This window comes from Chelmon rostratus, chromosome 11 (genome assembly GCF_017976325.1).
Source record: "Chelmon rostratus isolate fCheRos1 chromosome 11, fCheRos1.pri, whole genome shotgun sequence".
NCBI classification, from domain to species: Eukaryota; Metazoa; Chordata; class Actinopteri; order Chaetodontiformes; family Chaetodontidae; genus Chelmon; species Chelmon rostratus.
The window spans coordinates 4,901,196-4,919,789 of NC_055668.1; the positions used below are offsets into that span (position 1 = coordinate 4,901,196).

Here is an 18,594-nt window from a genome sequence, read left to right on the forward strand (position 1 = left end):
GAAAAAGGGATCATAATGCACTGCATATTAAAAGATTAAAATCTTATCCTGACAGGCTGAGCCACCAACACATGAGCTGACTTTCCTGTGGCTCTGGGCTCCTACACATTTTCCATTTCAAAGTTCCAGCCCTCATTCCTCTGATGGTGCAGACATATCGCTCATCACTCCGTCTATAGCAGAGCATTACAGATTATGTAATATTACACAGTTTAGTTACGTCTATCCGTTTCTGTGGCGGTGTTGCTTTTTCATGATCATATTGAGCTGTCAGAGTCAGATTTCCCCTGCACCAGAGCCTACCTACAGCTCTTTTGTTAAGACGGGAGACATGAATTCAGGGTCGTGCCTTTCTCTGGAAACTAACCGCTCAGTGCTTTTACTGTATACCAACGGCAAGGCCCCCCTGATGGCCCCGAGCCAAGTAGTGTCACAAGGCAGCTGGGGCTCCACTGCACCCAGGACACACTCCATCCCTCCTGCCTCCAGACTTTTTCCACTGGAGGAGGAAGACAGTAGTGGTGCTGTAACATCTGTGGGCAGCATGAGTGAGAACCACAGCTGCACTCTCTGCAGCAACGTCAACATCAGCAGGTCATGTTTTCATCTTCATTCTCAAATGTGTAAGAAATCAAGCGGCAGTCTGAAGCTTTTTCAAAATGATTTTTATTGGGAGAACTACAAAAAATGTACAGTACAAAGTTAACAGTCTCACACTCAATTTGTAGTGAACTGACTCCCCCAAAAAATATTACAACTCTCGTTGTCTTTTTGTCCGTTTTTTGTTACATTCAAAAAGCTTTACTTCTGATAAAGTAGTCAAAAGTACATAGTGCGCATCCCCCTGTACCTACTATGTACAAACCAAACGTGTTCATCCACTTCCCTCTCCAGCAAACTCAAGACTCAGACTAGATTTCAATATCAAAAAAAAAGAAAAACTGAGCAAAAGGAAATGAAATAAGAGGAATGGGGATTTAGAAAGGTTACGGTTGTTTCTGTCAGAGTGTCTGAGTGGTAACAACCTTAAAAAAAAGAAGTTTCAGAATCCAACACTACATTCAGTTCAACCTGTGTATAAAAGATGCCATGTAGGAAAAATACTTTATTTGGTTAATTTTAAGGCATGTCAAGATGGTGAACCCCATAGGCACTACACAATAATACTGGGGCACAAGGGATTGCTACATTCTTTAGCACGTGGCTGGAATCACAGTGTGACCTCGTGCAAACAGAGAGAAAACAAAAATACTTTTTGGTTAATTTATTGACTTGGGTTCTTTGTCACTGAAGTCTGATCTAGATCAACAAAAGAAGTAAGGTTTGGACGGTCTGTACAACCACATTGTTTATACATTCTACAGAAACATCTAAATAGGGATCCTCGAAAAAGAAAAAAAAAAGCCTTCTACAGCACTGACACAACCTCAGGAGCAAACAGCAATCACGCAAACTTTTTTTAATAAACGTAAACAAGGAAACAAAATTAATGAAATAAATATCACATACGTTCTCTTAAATTAAGATTTTTTTTACTCATTTACAATAAAAATAACCAAGTGAAGTTACAAAAAAGGAGAAAAAAAACAAAATATATATATTACTGTGAAAAGAACATACACTCCACTTTATGCAGATTAATAATGGCGATCATAATTTAAACATAAAAGAATATAGATCTATTGCTTCATCATACTTGATAAATACAGTATGGACACAAATTACCAATGTAGCCTATACTTTTTTCACAAGATAATAAATAAGTTAAATAGTCCATAGCCAGTTATGCACAGCTATGTAAATCACTCAAAAACAGCTAAAAAAATATATATTCAACCATCAGCAGTGATTTCCCCAAACAAACCCAACTCAAGAGTGCTTTTTAACCAAGCAACAAACTAGACTAACCAAACGAACCACTGGGTGGCGCTGGGACAGGACAGATCTGGAATGGAAGTTGAAGCTTTCAGAGAGGAAAGAAGAAGAAGAAAAAAATAACACGCTTTGATAAAGAAAAAAAAATGTTACTTTGAGTAAAGGCATATTCTTGGCAGGATGGGAGGAAATCTGAAAACCGCTTACAGTCTCTTCTTCTTGTCAAGTCATGTTACCCACACATCTAATCCCAGGAAAAGTGTGGCTTGCCTGATAGAGCAAAAGGAGAGGGGGCTGCCACGAGCCCTTGGGCAAGGCACTGATGGAATGCCTTCTGTTTGCTATCTAAGTTTTAATACAGCTATATTACATACAAGGAAAAAAAAAACTAAACTAATGCCAGGTCAAGGACACTTTAAACTGTATGAAGCTTGATCCCTGTGGGTGAAATTCTCTTCTCTTGCCCCCCTCCAGGGAGGTCAGAGCAGGGTCAGCACCCCTGGAGCTGCTAGGGATTCACTGTCTTGCTCAAAGGCACTTCAGGAGGGTGGTTGCTGCTGAAATAGGCTGGAGGGCCGGAGGTGAGGGGGCTTAACCGGGATCCTCTGCTTGAAGGACAGTCTACCTCACTCACTGACACCCCCCGGGCTCCTCCACCACCCTGCCTGACCCGTCCATAAATCCGTATGAAAACAAAACATCGTGATTAGTCATCTGAAATCGACAGCCTGCTGAAGATTGGCAAACGTCTTCCAGCGTCCAAACTCGGGGACTCGGAGCCGCTGAGGCTCCCGGAAGAGCTGAGGGACCCGCTCGCATAGCTCTCCCGGTCAGAGAGCGAGTCTGGCGGGCTGGGAGGAGGCTCGAACACCGGCGACTCGCTGAGGCGGCGCAGCGCCTGCAAGTGGCTCATGTTGTAGGTCGGAGGGGAGGGCGGGCACACGCTGCTCTGCATGTTCCCGTAGTAGGCACCGGTGGAGTGGTTGTTGGCGTAGCCGCCGGGGCCGTGCACGGCCAGGGGGGCCAGCAAGGCTTTTAAGTCCTGCCCGGGGAAAGAGAAGGCACTGTTGATGCAGGACACGGAGTTGGGAGAAAGCACGTCCTCGTAGAAGCTGGAGGCGGAGGTGCAGGAGGAGGCGGTGGTGGGTGGCGGCGGGGTCCGGGAAGTGGGGCTGTCGAGCAGGGGAGACTCGACTCCGTGGTGGATGGAGAAGCCGGAGAAGCTGAGGCTGTGGTGAAGCTTTGGTCTGTCCCTCTGGGTGTAGCCGAGCTGCTGCGGCGGCAGGACCTCCCTGTGGCCGTAGCCACACAGCTCGCGGGCCGACCTGCCCTCCCCCGCCTGCACGTTGGCGTTGGCGGCGGGAGCGGGCCGGCGCTCGTCGGCGTTGTGGATAAAGTGACACCGGGGGCCGTACGGGCAGAAACCGATGGTGTGGAAGGTGCGGCACGGCTCCGTTTTGTACTTAGGGTGGCGGGACAAGCTCCTCAACTCGTGGTAGCCGTGAGCGAACTGACATTTCTCCCCGTACTTGCACGACCCGTTCTCCTCGAAGGGCCGGCACAGCTCGGTCTTGTAGCGGGTGGAGTTGATCTGGGAGCCGGGCTTCTGCTGCAGCACGCCCCGGTCTCCGTTCTCGCTGTAAGCGCGGTCGCGGAACTTGTTCTCCTTGTTCATGAGAGCCGTGGCGCTGCTGTTGCTGCTCGGCGTGTTCTCCTTCAGGCTGCCGTAGGAGCCCATGGAGTACTTGTTGCCGTTGTTCATCGCCTCCACGTTGCTGGTCGAGTTTCTGCGGAAAAATCCCGGCGCGAAGGAGCCGCTGGAGCCCGGAGTCGTGACCGGAGCCCCCACCGCTTTCTTGTCCAGCATGCTGTTGATGTGGAGGGCGTTCATGTTCATGCTTTTATCTTGCTGTGGAAAGGAAAAGACGCGAGTTAGCGATGCATTTCAAGCACAAATCCTGAGACTGTTCAGTCCACATGACGCGTTTAAGACTGCTTGCCTGCAGCGTTACAACTTGTTGCAGCTGAACACATGCTCCCCCCTCTGAAGCTCAATCACGCTTGGCTAGCTGCGCTTCGATATGAGTGCAAACAGGGAAAAAACAGCACATCGTGTCAAACGTTTACCTTGTAAAGCATGTCCATGTCGTAGAAAGCAGACAAGACGGTCGCAGACATCTCTTTTCCCCAAGTTTGCTGCCGCACTCCCTCTTTCATGGAGGACCGACCAGGATCCTTGAATGCGACGGGCGGTAGTTTGTGCCACGACTGGTTTTGGTTGTGGAAAAAGTTGCTTTAAAAGTTTACGTGCAGCTTAAGTCCGTAGAAGAAGAAGGAGAAGAAGAAAAAAGGGGGGATAGGTTTGTATTGTTGAGTTGTAGGTGGCTTTATGTCCTCCCCTCGAGAAGCGCTGAGCCAGAGTGCTTCACTGTGCGCTCGGGCTTTTTCGCATGGCTATAAATGCCTGGCGGTGGCCAGGGAGGGGCGAGCTGAAGTCCCTGCAAACTTTTGCGAGGAGCCGCCTCCTCCTCTCCAAAAAAAAAAAAAAAAAAAAGAAAAGAAAAAAACTTCCATTCACCGGTTGGCCGCCTATTCTTTAACACCACGCCTTGAAATCCAACCCATGCCCGCCCCCCCTCTCCTCACACCCCCCTCTAAACTTTTTTTTTCTTTTAATCACACAACCAATTTTGTGGAAGTTTGGTTTTGCTTTTTGGGGTTGACTCTCGCTGAGAAAGAATGTGAAGCCATCCAGGGACGTCTACTATGCATACAGGCTGTTCTCCAGCAAATGAACCATGCACACACTGGCACCTGGGAGGGGGGGGCTTGGTGCCTTGCTCAAAAGCTCCACGGCTGGAAATGTTTCCTCACGGCGTCCCCCCTCCCCCCTGCATCCCAGCTCGGTCCTGGGGTTTGGGCCAGCGACCTACCAGTGACAAGGCCACCCCTCTAGCCTCTGGACCACCACACTTGGAAGCTGACACATGTATTTGTAATGGAAGGAAACTCTGCCTCTCCCTCTCCCTCTCTCGCTCTCGCTCTCTCTCCCTGTGGATGGGGTGAGACCACAAGTATGAGCGGAGAGGAGTCCAGGCAGAGTGCAGTACAATTTTTAGAATCCACTGGTTGCATAATCAACTTCCACAGTGCAACAGCAGCCTATTCCAGTCTACTACACATGGAAAAATAGCCATGTTAATGCCTGCTGTGGTCACATGACCCACTTTTGCATTGTCTCAAAAGTAAACTTCACCTTAAGATTAGAAATGTGCACTCCTAAAGCACAGCGTGTTGACTCAATACAAACAAAACATGGATTTACTTTGGTTAAATCTTTGTGAACCTCTCCTCTAAGTTCCTAACCCTGACTTGTTTTTCCCAGTCTCAGAGCCCAGACTGCAGGAATGTGGTTTTCATGCGGTACAGCAGAGCAACACTGCCCCCATGAGAGCAGAATGGGAAGTGACCTGAAGAGGCTGGGGCGCCACCTGCTGAGCACAGCTGGAGCAAGACTTCACTTTACATTCAGGCCCATTTGGCTGTAATAATGTCATACTTTTATAGCAGAGAAATGATCTTTTATGGCTCCTCTTTTCTCAGGGAGGATAAAGCGGAGTTCCAGGCGCGGAGAAGCATCCATGTTTAGAGATGTTTTGGTCATTTCGACAAAGCCACCCAGTCGCCACAGTCCCTCCTTTGTAGTCAGAGTGCAGTGCGGTTGCCATAAGCTGCCCCTGTCTCAGCATGATGTAACCCTCCCAGGATGGCAGAACGCTCACATGAAAATGTCAAACTACTCCAGTCTGCTCTTGGAGTTAGGTCAAGTTTAAAAAACCACAGTGGAAAGATTGCAGAGTTGGCAGCAGAGGACGGGGCTCTATATCAGGGCTCCGCAAGGCAGATATTTTGGTCAGGAGGGTGTAAAAACTTTGTGCTACACATATCACCAGAAATTGCCGGTTTCGGCGACACTGGTAACCATTAAGTCTTTTCCGTGCAGGATCATGATTGAAAGAGCGGTTAGAAATGATTTTTCTTTCTGAGACATGGTTCAATATTCTCTCAAGTGCAACAGTTTGGTTGGAGAAGCAGGGAGGGGGTAAAAAAAAAAAAAAGAAAAAGAAAAAGGAAAATAGCAACAGGCGAAAAACAAGTGACATAAGAGGTTGGAATCTACTACTACCAACCCTAAAATTAGGCTGAGGGCTGCCCCAGGACTATTTGCGCTTTGCAAGTTGTGATAAATAGTTTAATGTGAAGGACAGACGTGGAGAGACTCCTGAGAAATCCCTTGAACATGTCCTCGTCCGCAGAAACCGCTCTCCCATCTCACGGCTCTGTTTTTATTGGGGGATGTTGAGCTGTTCCAAAACATTACGTCACTTTTACTGTAACAGGGAACATGGCTACCAGGGAGGGAGAAGGGTCCAGCTGTATGAGAGGGCAATATGAATCCACACACACACACATTCTTACACACGTACGCATGCACGCACACGCACACGCACCACACGCACACACACACACACACACACACACACACACACACACACACACACACACACACACACAGAGGACAGTAGTCCATTGTGCCGTCCTAATTACATAACCAGGAAAAGTAGAGGGAAGCATAAAAACACAGTCCAATGGGAAGAATCCTGCAGTAAATTAAATATCACAGGAAAATAACACCTCGTATAAACATACAGTAGAAGTCGAAGCGCATACTGAAATACAACTCTGGTGACGTGTCAGAGCAAACACTTGCTTTCACAATCCCATGCCTCGGTCATAAAGCTCGGCCGCTGCACAATCGCACCATTGAAGTTGTGCTTGAAGCTTTGGGCGCTGAGTTGTTTTGTTCCAACCTTAAATCCCTGCTAGACGTGGAGAAAGCAGCACAGTCTGCGGACTCAATACTGACACTGTTGAAGTTTGTCGTGTGACACATTCCCACTGATAAGAGAACAGGCCATCAAGTGTTGTTTTGTGCAAGCTCGGCCAGAATTATTGGTATAGCTGCAGACTGCCAGACTTACTCACACACATATTCACACGGAATTAATATTATTATTGTCTGTCTTACCTCTCTCCTACCTTTTAACAAAACTATAAAATTATCAACCGTTAAGAAGAAAGACGTTTGACTTTATGTCTTCCCTTTTAGGGGAAACAGAATCAAAAGTGCAATAATTTCACACATAATATTTAATTAAAAAGATGTCAAGGATAAAAATCATAAACACATATTGTAATCAATTTGTAAGACAAAGCAAGAGACAAGTACAGAGTATAAAAATCCTGTTTCCTTCATTCCCTTGATCTGATAATGAAAAGACTCGACCACAAAGCCAGTCACATGCATTGGTTCACTGAAGTGGTTCACTAATTTCACGAGTTCCCTTCGTTTTCATTTTAGGAATTGAACTCGGATTTCCCCTAAAATTCAAAATTTGGTGCTATTAGAGCCAAAGTTGCCGACTCTTCTACCTCAGCCTCTCCAGCACATCTAGAGCCAGAGTGGCCCTCTGGTGCCGCAGCAGCAGCCGGGCGTGCTCCATGGTGCAGGAGAACTGGGGCAGGGCAGGGAGGGAGTCCAGGGCCTGCTGGGAACTGAGGGCCTTGGCTTGGGCCTGCGTTGACAGCGTCTGCATTTGGTAGACCTGGTCCAGCCCTGTGATTCCCGTGCCCTGCTCGAAGGCCAGGATGAGAGAGCCGAGGTGTCTGTGAAGCAGCTTCACCCACTGGACCGGCTCGGCCCACAGGTTCAGATCCCCCTTCTCGAACAGGAAGTCCTCTTCATCCTGGTCACAAGCAAAATGGGAGACAAGTTACAGGGTGTTGTGGGATTTTCTGTCTACTTGGAGGAAGCAGAACAAGCTGGAAACATAAGATATCATATAATAATAAAGTTGATATGATGAACATGTTAGCAAACTGTTGCCTGTTTACACATCTAAGAGACACAAAGCAACATTAGCATTCATTTAGCGTCGTATTCCCCACCACCTGACAAATGTAAGATTAGCATTTGCCCTCCTTCTAGCTTAGTTTCCACCAACTCCTGAGGAAAATATCTGGCTTTATAGCTGCTAAATGCTCTACAGCGGTCACCACCTCGTCACTAACATTATCTGTCTGTTGGGTGCTGGGCAGGTAAAGTGGGTTGATATCACAACTGATGAGAACAGCGAGAGAGATCCAAAACACAAAGCTGGGGTGGGCTGTAAAACCAAAATAATTAGACCCATCGTTAGTATAGAAATAATGATTAGTGGCTACAGCTCCTTGCACTTTAGCGCTGAAAATATTTAGGAACCACAATCGTGCCCAATTTATTTTGCTCAAAGTCATGTCTTATAATGCCTCTCAGCGGTTTAACGGCGTGTCTTCAAAATCGAGAAAAACAACCGACTAAATACAAAAAGCAGTATTAGTAGTGACTGTACAGTTCATGTATTAATATTTAAAGGAAATGTAGTTAGTAAAAAGTCAGTTAAAAGCAAAATTGGTTCTTATTTGTTCCGCCCTGACAGTTAATGAACAGTCCCTGAAGTAGCACAGAAACTGACACTACTAACAGTCACCGTGTTGATCTGTCATAACATGTCTGTCATCTGTCTGTTCACGATGTTCCTGTCCCACAGTTTAGTCCTCGATATGTATCTGCACCGAGGACACAAACACAAATTCCTGAACGCTCTTAGGTCACGTGACAGATTCTTACCAGACTGGAAACTTCTTCTGCGACTGCCTCATCACGGCCCTCTTCCTCTCCCAGCAGCCACTCTGTCAGCGCGACGACGCCCGCCGGTACCTGCCCCCACAGCTCAAACAGCCGACACAGGAGTCCCACGCCCGAGTCCAGGGCTACTGGAGGACACACAGAGACACCGGCCACATCTGAGGACAGAAGAGCCCGCACGTTTATACAGCCTGTAAACAGCGGTTTACATCCAAGACATGCAAAACTAGTTTACAGACGCACAGCAAGCAGTAATGAACGCAGCCAGACTATGAGTGAACAATAAACAAGCATGTTCAAACATCACAATTCATCTTTGTCCGAATCGCAAACAGCTTCGGTGCATGTGACTTGGTCAAGCTGTCCCCGCCCTACCCACACACCTTCTGTTCAGAGTGGGTAACAGCTGCCGTACACTAACTTCATCATCATATTTGACCATTTAGTCTAATGTTATAGTGGAAAGTTCTGTAATTTGGGGTTTATTGTGTTTTTTTTCCAAATATAGTTTAAGATTTTCTAATTTTATATAATTATTAAACAGCTCTTTGATCTAGTGTCAGGTCAGATGTGTTGACCACGACCTTTATTATCACTTTTCAACCTTATATTAGCAAGCTATCGCTAGTTTTGTCAGTATGCTAAGCGAGCCATGCAACAGTCATACCTGCATACTGGGGATAAACATTAAGTAAAACTGTTTTAATTTAGTAATGTGCATACTGTCACTTAGTAGATATCTTAAAGCATAACTAGGCTCAGTTTGAACTTATAAAAAGAGATGGTGCATATCTCTGCATCAGCTCTTTTCATTCTAAACACGTCATATATTAGCATGCTAACGGTACGTTTTGTCAGTTAGCTAAGTTAGCTGACAGTCATACCTGACGATTACTGAGTGTACAAATTTCATGAGAACCAATCTCTATGAAAGAGTTTAGTGTTTAAATTTAGTGATGTTTACACTTTGAAATGTGAGATGTAGCTACTAGAATACTGAACTTAAGCGCCTAATTTAAACTCTTGTAGTGCACAATGCCATTGCTTGACTTGGAAAGAGTGAAACAGCCCAGGCGACGAAACCTGCACCCAAGCTGTTGGTCTGGGTCTGGATCTGTCAGTGTGTTCACATGCATGCAAGGCAAACGGACTTCTTGCTGGCAGCCTGCAGTAACCTGACGTTCTGGTGGTGGTGTGTCCCTGTATGCAAAAATAATTAAATCCGAAGTCTGACTCAACCTCAAACTGAAGTTATGAATTCTAAATAAGTCCATTTTTACAGAGCTGAACACTTGCATGCATTCGTATGTTATGGCAAAATGTGTTTTGCAAAAACAAGGGGAAAAAAACCCTCTTCAGGCTCCAGGATTATCAAATATGAAATATATATTACAGCTTTGGTGAAAAATATAGTACGCAGTAGTGCAGGAATCTGATGACCGAGCACTTATACGTTGATTTCCCTCAATAACCTTGTTTGTCGTGTGTGTGTAACTGTTGGTGCGTGTGGACGTTTGAATAATGCAGGGCTGACAGTATGTTCCAGACGTGGTGTGAGCGTGCGCGCATGTGTGTCATCTCTGGGCTTGGACGGCCTTCAGGGAAACAAAACTATAACTCATATAACCAACCACAATCAGGGTGTGTGTGAGTGGATTCAAAACTATTCTGCACGTCGCACCAACATGCACGCGCTGTGAGTGCAAACGCTGCTTCTAACTTCCTGTTTACTTCCTGTTTATTAATGGATGTATGAATGGATTGCCTACATGTGTGAGCATGTTACATGTGGAGACCGCCAGTAATCACTCGCATGAAAAATAAATTCATTTTTTTGGTAGTCTTGCTATTTGAGGTCTTTTACAAGTAGTCCTTTGTTGCTGTAGTGCTTCTACACACACACACACACACACACACACACTAAGAGGCAGGCCTGTCATGAGCCCATGCTCACAGAAACACTTCAAACAGAGGGAAAACATAACGTATGACTTCATTTAACGACTCCAGTTGTCCACACAGCAACTATCTGACGCAGAGTTTGTGTGTCTGTGACTGTGTGAGAGCGTTGTTCTCCCACCTTGACCGTCCTCATCACAGCTGACACCCAGATAACACCACAGACTTCAAAAGGCTTCGAGAGCCACTAGCCAAAACACTACCACTATGGGAAGAGAGGAGGGGGGGACCCCCATCAGCACACATACAGTATAAAACACACACACATGCACACACTGAGGGTTGGGAACCCAGATTGTTTTTCCTCTTGAGAGAGGAGGCGTAAAATCAAGCAGAGCCTGAAGTCTGAGTGGAGAGGGAAACCCGGCCTGTGAACATTAGAGGCTGTTGATTGTACCGTATTAGAGGAGATTTAAGAGTTTAGGAGCTTGAGTGACAAATTCCTTTCTTTACCAAGAAGCCGCCTCTCTCTGGGACAGCTCTGCCTCTGATGTCAAGCCTTTACAGCCCCCATAATAGGAAATTTTAGCTGCATTCAATTTATCTGCTTTTCTACGGAGGTTTCACACATCGCTTAACGTGATTTCCCTCCTCGAGCTTTGGGCGCAAAATACTCCTTTTCTCAAGGGGATTGTCTTTCAGGCTTTTACCGGCATGTGTTGAGTGGGTAGTGTGCGTGCGTGTGTGTGTGTGTGTGTGTGTGCTGGCATGAGTTTAGTCCTGAGTAGGTATTGTTTGTATTGGAAGACTGTGTGAGTTCATGTCAGACATGTCTTTTCTCTGCAAATGACAATATCAGTGCCAGTTGCGGGTGAATGAATGGGTATGAGTAAGATGGGGTGAGGCTGTGTGTGTGTGTGTGTGTGTGTGTGTGTGCGTGTTGTGCAGCTGGCATCCACTGGCACACACTCTATCCACTGGCACTGTTATAGTACATTTGAGCTGGGCAGGGCAGGGGTGTGAGGGAAAAACTTAACCTTGTGCCACTTGTGGAAACAGTATAAGAGTTGTACCATTCTGAGCTTCTGAAGAGTTTTTAGCCTTGACTAGCAGCTCTTTAACTCGCTCTGTCAGTTGGTTCGTCCGTCATTGCTTCCCAAATTACTGTTAATGACTGATAAAAATTGTGGGGTGGTGGACGTGAACCATGTCCGGCTTCTGAAGCCTGACAGCTTCACATGACAGCGTTTGGTTACAGACATGGGCTGTAGCTATAAGCTGCGTCCCAATCCTGTACTTCATGCTAATTCATAGCAGGTTTTGACTATATAGTGTGATCACACACACAAATGGATGAAATGAAAACACTGTATGAGTATTGAATTAAATGCTAACTTAACTAAATACAAAGCACAGCTGGTGCTGATGGGAATGCTGTTAGTTTTGCAGGTACTTGATCATAAACCTAAGTATTTGACAAATGAAATTTAAACTGATGGCTTAAGAGAAGTCACATGATCACCGCAGTGATTCTGATTCATCCTGAAGTAAACAAAATGTCATGGCTATCCAACCAATAGTTGCGAAGACATTGCCGCAACCTTCCTGGAACCCAACATCCACGGCCAAACAAGATCAACATATGCCGTCTCATACACAACTAATCTCATTTTACACGACACTGACTCACTTCCTTCCTTTTTCTGCCAGCTTATCTGAATGTATTATAAACATGTAGCGTACTATCGTTTATTTTCACAGACTCAGCAGAATGACGGGGTCTGTCCAGGTTTACTACAATGTAAAACTAACATTCACTACATTTAAAAACTCAACCCTTGGTAATAAACAAAAAATACAAAATCAATTTGTGTGACTGAATGTGCTAAATTGTGGAACTTCCGTGTTACTAAGCCACCAGTAAGAGTATAATATAAAACAACAGTATTGTCTGCAGAAACTTCTATGTGGAGGCTTAGCGCACTGCTGCAGCCTCATTGTGTCTGATCAACAGTCGTGTCATTAAAGTCACTGAATTCAATTAAGAGAGTGAGGAGACCATCGGTGTTCAGTAAAGCCTTACTGAGCCTCTGCAGCTGGGGGGTGTTAGATGTCCCGCTGAGTGGAGGAGGAGCGGGAGGAGAGGGGGTGGGTGGGGGCTATCGGCGGGCTCTCAGGACAGTGAAATGAGAGAAAGCACTTCCCGCCACGCACTCTTCCGCTCGCTGGTGTCATCATGTTCACTGTATTGGGATGTAATTCCTCTGCTCAGCCACCCACATATGAGGGATTTGGGTTCAAGCCCCCCTTTAACTTTCTGCTACAGCTACGCCCATCCCACCTGAGGGCTTTAACCTGCCGACACCATCATATACGTCCCTCCGCTACACCTGCTCTGCCAGACAGTCAGGTCTTTAATACGCAGGACTTCATCTGTGATCAGATGTTGGAGGGAGGGGTGGGTGTGTGTGTGTGTTACACATCAAGAGAGCAAAACATCCACAACACTGAACTTCACCAACGCTCAGAGGAAGACTTTCTTCCTCACGCAGGACACACAGAGCGGGTGCTGCAGACGCTACAGTGGAGCCGAGGCAACAGGAAGCATAGGTGCGAGATAGAGAGAGAGGTGTGAAATAAAAACAGACACTTTACAGCCCCGACTTCCTCTGGTGGCTGACGAGAAACAGGGAGTGTGGAGATAAAGAGCAGCAGCAACAACAACAACAACAACAACAACAGGAAGCATTACCTTGAATAATAATAGCAAAAATCTTTGTGGATGTTGAGCATTACCATAAAAATAATGGTCTGACAATGTGCTCGTAGTCTGACCTCACTGTCGTCATGACACCCAGTCAGTGGTTGGTTCGGTCAGTGGATCAAATACAAGTCAATGGCTGCCCCGACAGGGAGCCAAGAGAGGCTCCTCTCCGTCTATAGAGCCTCCATCCTCACCTGCAGTCATTTCATGTGTGACACACAAATCAAAGAGCAAAGAGCACCAGAGGCCAAGACGTCCTGACTTTTACCTCCTTGTATGGATCAAGCTCTGAAATGCTGGATCCCGTAATTCCCATAAAGCAATTCAATAGCAGCTTTTAATACGACACCCCTTGATGACATAATTAGGGTTACATTTTGAAACTTTGCAAAGCTTCTCCAGATCCACAGGTGGAGCAGTACTCCTCTTGATAAGTAAGCTAAAGTTCCTGTGTGAAATGGGTGGAGCGCCCCTTTAAAAGTAACGTCCTTTTGTCATTCAGACATAGAAGTCCATAGACTCCTATGACAAATTCTACTGCAAGAGTCCCAACCCACTGCTGCAGACTGCAATAAATACAATGTACACACACTTCAACACAGCCCGCAGACACCAGTCATCACTGCAGACATGTGACTTTATTTCACACCACCCACTAAATCATTAAAATCTCATTCCCCACTATGCTTTTTTTGGTCAAAGATGGCGAAAGCAGAAAAGAAATGTCATCTTTGTTCGTGTGTTTTCACTGGAGGGTGAAATTATAGCTCATTTATTCCAAAAGTAAAGGTTAAAGCCGCAAATCAAAAGTTGAGTAATTCTCGTAGCAACAAGTGCCTCCAGCGTCTGTGTATTTCTTCTCAAATTAGTCTCACGAAACACTTTTATTGTCTGCGATCCATCCAACACAAACTGACATAAAACCAGGTTAAACGGTTGAGTGAGTATTGTGCTAAAATAGGACAGGGTCTGTTTAATGAGTGTCCTTTAGCGCTGTCAGGTCGTTCACTTCCATTCATCTGCGTCATCCACTGTAAATGAATGAACTGGGGGAAAGGACACATGAATGGCATATTCTGCACAGGCATGTGTTGGCTTTACAGTAAGCAAAGTAGGTTACTCTGGGCGAGCTGGTAATGGTTCACTGAGAATGGCCTAGAAAACACGGGCACGTCAGCGTGAGGCCACGGCTGCGTTTTGGAAGAGAGGTCAACTCCGCTTGAGAGCGGTGGATAAAACAGAAAGGGCGACAGGGGACTCGAAGGTTGCACCATTTGAAGAAGTCTATGGGAAATATGCCTTTTCACTTTCTGATTTAGACTTAGATGAGATGATTGAAAGCATGTCAGCACAATAAAAACGTGAAGTTATCGCCAGCAGCTAGCTAGCTTATCTTAGCATAAAGGCTGAAATCAATGAGAAAACAGCCTGACGCTGTGCCCTTAATAGCAGATAAAGAAGTGATTGATTACTGTATAGCTCCATTTTCTTGCCCTTTTGTCTTCCCAATCAGAATTCTAATCAATGTCGTCTTACACAATCCAAATCCCTCTGCGCTCCACATATCAAGTGATCCCACTGTTCCTGCCCTGAGTCTGTCACAGTGCTGGAGGTCCAGCGAGGGTGAGTGGAGTTTGATTTCAGACCCAATTAGTCTGGAGGTATTCGGGTGGTGGTGGTGATGCTGGTGGGGGGTGGGGGTGTTGGAGGGTGGGATTGGGTTAAATTAGATTTACTCTTCCTGTCCAAGACAATGGCTCCACTGTGGTTCACAGCTCTGGGAAGAAGAGCTTCAACTAACCTGATGTGAATCAGCACAAATGTCTCTCCCACACACACGAAACAGACTTATTTAGATTTTACCTGCTCTGAAATCTAAGGACACGTTTGTTTGCCAGTAAAACAGGAAAATGTAGCTATTTTACATGAAACAAAAACATTTCACACACTTTATTATAGGTGACTCCTATAGGTGAGTGACACGAAATAGTCCCTCTAGTTGAAGAGAAAAGACATTTTAAAGGAATAGTTCAAGATTTTAGGGAATATACTTATTTGCTCTGTTGGAGTTAGATGAGAAGATTGATGATACTGGACAGAGCCATGTTTCCACTCTTTATGTATTATTCATATTGGCATACAGACATGAGAGTAGTGTTGGTCTTCCCATCTAACTTTTGGAAAGAAAGCTAAAAGGCATAACAATAATGCCAAACTACTATTTAAAGTTTAGTATGTGCTTTATATGCAATCTACACCGTCCAGCAAGAATATTATCAGCCACAAAAGAGCAAGTTTAAACATTTAAAGTGCATGTAAAATGTAAATTTCTTTCCTTTCTAATGGGGATGAGTGTTTTGCATTTTGTCCCTTTGTGTGTGTGTGTGTGTGTGTGTGTGTCTTGCAGAGGCAGTCTGTGTTCCCACATCTCTGCCTGTCCTCCATATCAAAGGGCCAGGAGTCGTCACCTCCATCTGAAGCAGCTAACACCTCAGATGCTTGACTCAGCAATGGTAGGTCATAAAGCACACACGTTACACACACACACGCACACACACACACACAGTGACCTGCATACACACAAACACACGGTAATGCTGTTTTTCCACTGGCACAGCATTGCACTATATAGCTATGGTGTGGAATAGCATGCCTGCCTATTCCATTTCTATTTCCTGACAGCAGGGTATCAATCTGCTGACAGGAGATATTTTACAGGTCACCGAGTCAAAGGTATCACTGCTGGAATCAAACTCCAGGTCTCTGCCATGGTAGTCGATAACTTCACTACTTAAACCGCGTGTCACTCGAGCTGAAGCAGAAGTGTCAGAAACTGCAGTTCCTCAAACCAAAATAAAACAAAATGTTTACAGCCTGGTACAAAAAACTGTTTTGGTCTCGACAGCTGATTCCACGTTGATGACAACTGTACAGGGGTGATTCGTTTTATAACTCACTTCTTTAAATTAAGGCTTAAAGTTAAGCAAAGTTATGGGCATGGCCACTTTGAGTGACAGCTAGCCGCAAGCTTTCATCAACAAGGCTTCATTGGACCATCCTCAGCTCCACCTCTTGGATCAGCCGGGAGTTCGACAGAGTCAGGCACTGCCATGATGGCGACGGCCGGAGTCACTGTCACTGAGCTTCACAATGGCTCTTCAGAAACCTGTGGGTGACGTCAGTGAGACTACGTCCATGTATTATACAGTCTGTGCTCGAGCAGCTTTACTGAATGACAAAATAGGCCTGGCTCTCTTTAAAGTTCAAACATATATCTGACGACAAACGCTTTATAAAAACATTTTGCTGCCTTGTCATCACTGTGAGGCAACAGAGAGGCTCCACTACAAACAGTACAAATATATTTAATGTTTAACCTCATCAACTTCATTGATTTTCGTAAATATCTGCTTATTATACCATGGTCTGGGTGAATACTCGATTCTGATTGGCTGCAGGGTGTCCGTTAAAAAGTGTTATAGAACACCCAAAAAAGAAGTTCCGGTCATATAGCCTGATTGTTCTAAATTATTGCGCTGGCTCAAATGCTAGTTGGTAACCGTGGCAACAGAAACTAAGAACATATGTTAACATACGTTATTCCACAGTTTATTTATCACAACGGCAAGGCAGTGGACAAAACATGAGTGATTTTCTAGTTTCATTTAACCTATTTGGTAAAAACGATTTAGGAAACTATCTGTGGACTTTGATTCTTTGAAACAAATTTTCACATCATCCTCTGGACAAACACAAGCGGTAAGAGGTGCACTTGTCCTCTGAAATGATACTTTGTAGCGTAACATAACGTTAAGCAATCATCTCACTTCCCTCCACTGATTAGGCCTAATATAAGAGCTGCCGACTGAGCTGCAGGTTCTGTGGCCAGAGCTGGTTACCTTGGCAACGCGTCACAACGAGAGATATTAAATAGTCCGCTCAGCCGCTTCTTGTGAACAACTTAGGATTTTAACGGTAAAAAACAACATTAAGGTATTCATAATTGATTTAATATTTATTTTTTTTCGTAAGTGACCATAGTATAAGCGGGATAATGCCCCTCGTCGGGCCGGCTTACATGATTGGATAAAGGATGTTACCACATGGGCTCAGGAACATTCACATTTGCAAATGATTGCATTCTGTATGATTTACACAGCGTTACGACACGGGATGAGACTCTCACCTGCGCTAACACACTGACACAGATCTACACAGTCACAGTCAAAAGTTCTCTCTGACAGCAGGAAGTGCCGTCATGTAATCACCATGACTTCATTAAATGCCGTAGCTACCCGAGGACCAAAGCGTCCTCCCAGCTCACTGTCCTGTATTTAATTTTAGAAACATCACTTAAGTTGAAGCTTTCAAAGCAGACAGATGACATATTTCTCCAATTGAAGGGCTTGTTTTCTTACAGTCAGTGGGATGTGATTTCTTTTGGGTTTTTCTGTTGTTTTTCATTAACATGAGGAATGCAGCTTTCCCGGCCAAGTCACTCATTCATTTGATACAACATTACCAATTTACCGTCTCATTTCTTCTTACGGTGTTGCGTGCCACATTCCTGTTGTGCTTACAACACATGTTAAAATAAAATAGTTTCAGTGCTACTGTCATGATTATCTTGGAGGTTAAAGTAGGTTTTGAGTGCCTTGGCTAAAGAGTGAAGTCACACAAAAGAATGGAGACAAGGTTTTACGCGAAGTCACACACACACACACACACACACTGTAATCTACAAATGAGTAGTGAATATGGATAGACAAAGGAGGTACCCCACTCTCGTTTCATCACACACAATTCCACCCACCCACACGTAAGGACACCCACTCTGTAATTATGCCTATTGTGTTCTCTTCCTGTTCTAGAGAAAACTTCTCCATCTTAGTCATGCTGTTGAGCTCCTATCTGATTTTTAGCTGATAGCTTATCTGACCCTGTCTGGCCTTATGTACATAAACACATATAGAACTCACAAATCCACACACACGCATTGCTTTTGGAGAAAATCCTGGTATCCAAACACTTTCAGGAATTTTAAATGGGCTTCCTGGACCTCTAGATCATGAAACGCACTATGCCTTTAAAGGAAAAGTTGGAATTTTTCTCAGTTGTTGGAAATAAAAATGTGGTAACTAAAAAAAAAGCAAACGTCCATTTGAGCTAAAATAATCATAACTGGAGTTGAGTCTTCCCCCATGACTCCATCCTGCCATCCATAAACAGCGTTGCCATGAGGGGCTGCGCAGACTTTTGAGGACATGTTATTGCTGTCTTGTGTTATGTTATGAGATAGCATCAGCGG

General features: G+C 45.0%; 2 protein-coding genes across 2 annotated transcripts in view; both read right to left on the bottom strand.

Moving 5' to 3' along the window:
- Nucleotides 1-649: 649 nt before the first annotated feature.
- zfp36l2 (zinc finger protein 36, C3H type-like 2) lies at nucleotides 650-4,315 on the bottom strand. The gene is made up of 2 exons (XM_041947016.1): nucleotides 4,003-4,315; nucleotides 650-3,784 (listed from the first exon to the last, which is right to left on the bottom strand). Exons 1-2 carry the CDS (start codon nucleotides 4,090-4,092, stop codon nucleotides 2,582-2,584), a joined length of 1,293 nt encoding a protein of 430 aa, XP_041802950.1. The 5' UTR covers nucleotides 4,093-4,315; the 3' UTR covers nucleotides 650-2,581.
- Nucleotides 4,316-6,971: 2,656 nt separating this feature from the next.
- Nucleotides 6,972-18,594, bottom strand: part of thada (THADA armadillo repeat containing) — a 94,366-nt gene continuing 82,743 nt past the window's right edge. Inside the window, exons 37-38 of the mRNA XM_041947015.1 lie at nucleotides 8,606-8,781; nucleotides 6,972-7,682 (exon numbers count right to left, since the gene is read on the bottom strand). Of these exons, the coding sequence (XP_041802949.1) occupies nucleotides 7,365-7,682; nucleotides 8,606-8,781 (494 nt within the window). The 3' untranslated portion in view covers nucleotides 6,972-7,364. The remainder of the gene's footprint in view (nucleotides 7,683-8,605; nucleotides 8,782-18,594) is intronic.

Excerpts from the sequence above, each read along its gene's own strand:
- zfp36l2 (XM_041947016.1), bottom strand. The coding sequence starts at position 4,092 with ATGAAAGAGGGAGTGCGGCAGCAAACTTGGGGAAAAGAGATGTCTGCG. Across the intron at positions 3,785-4,002 it reads ACATGGACATGCTTTACAAG|CAAGATAAAAGCATGAACAT; the intron begins GTAAACGTTTGA and ends TCCTTTCCACAG.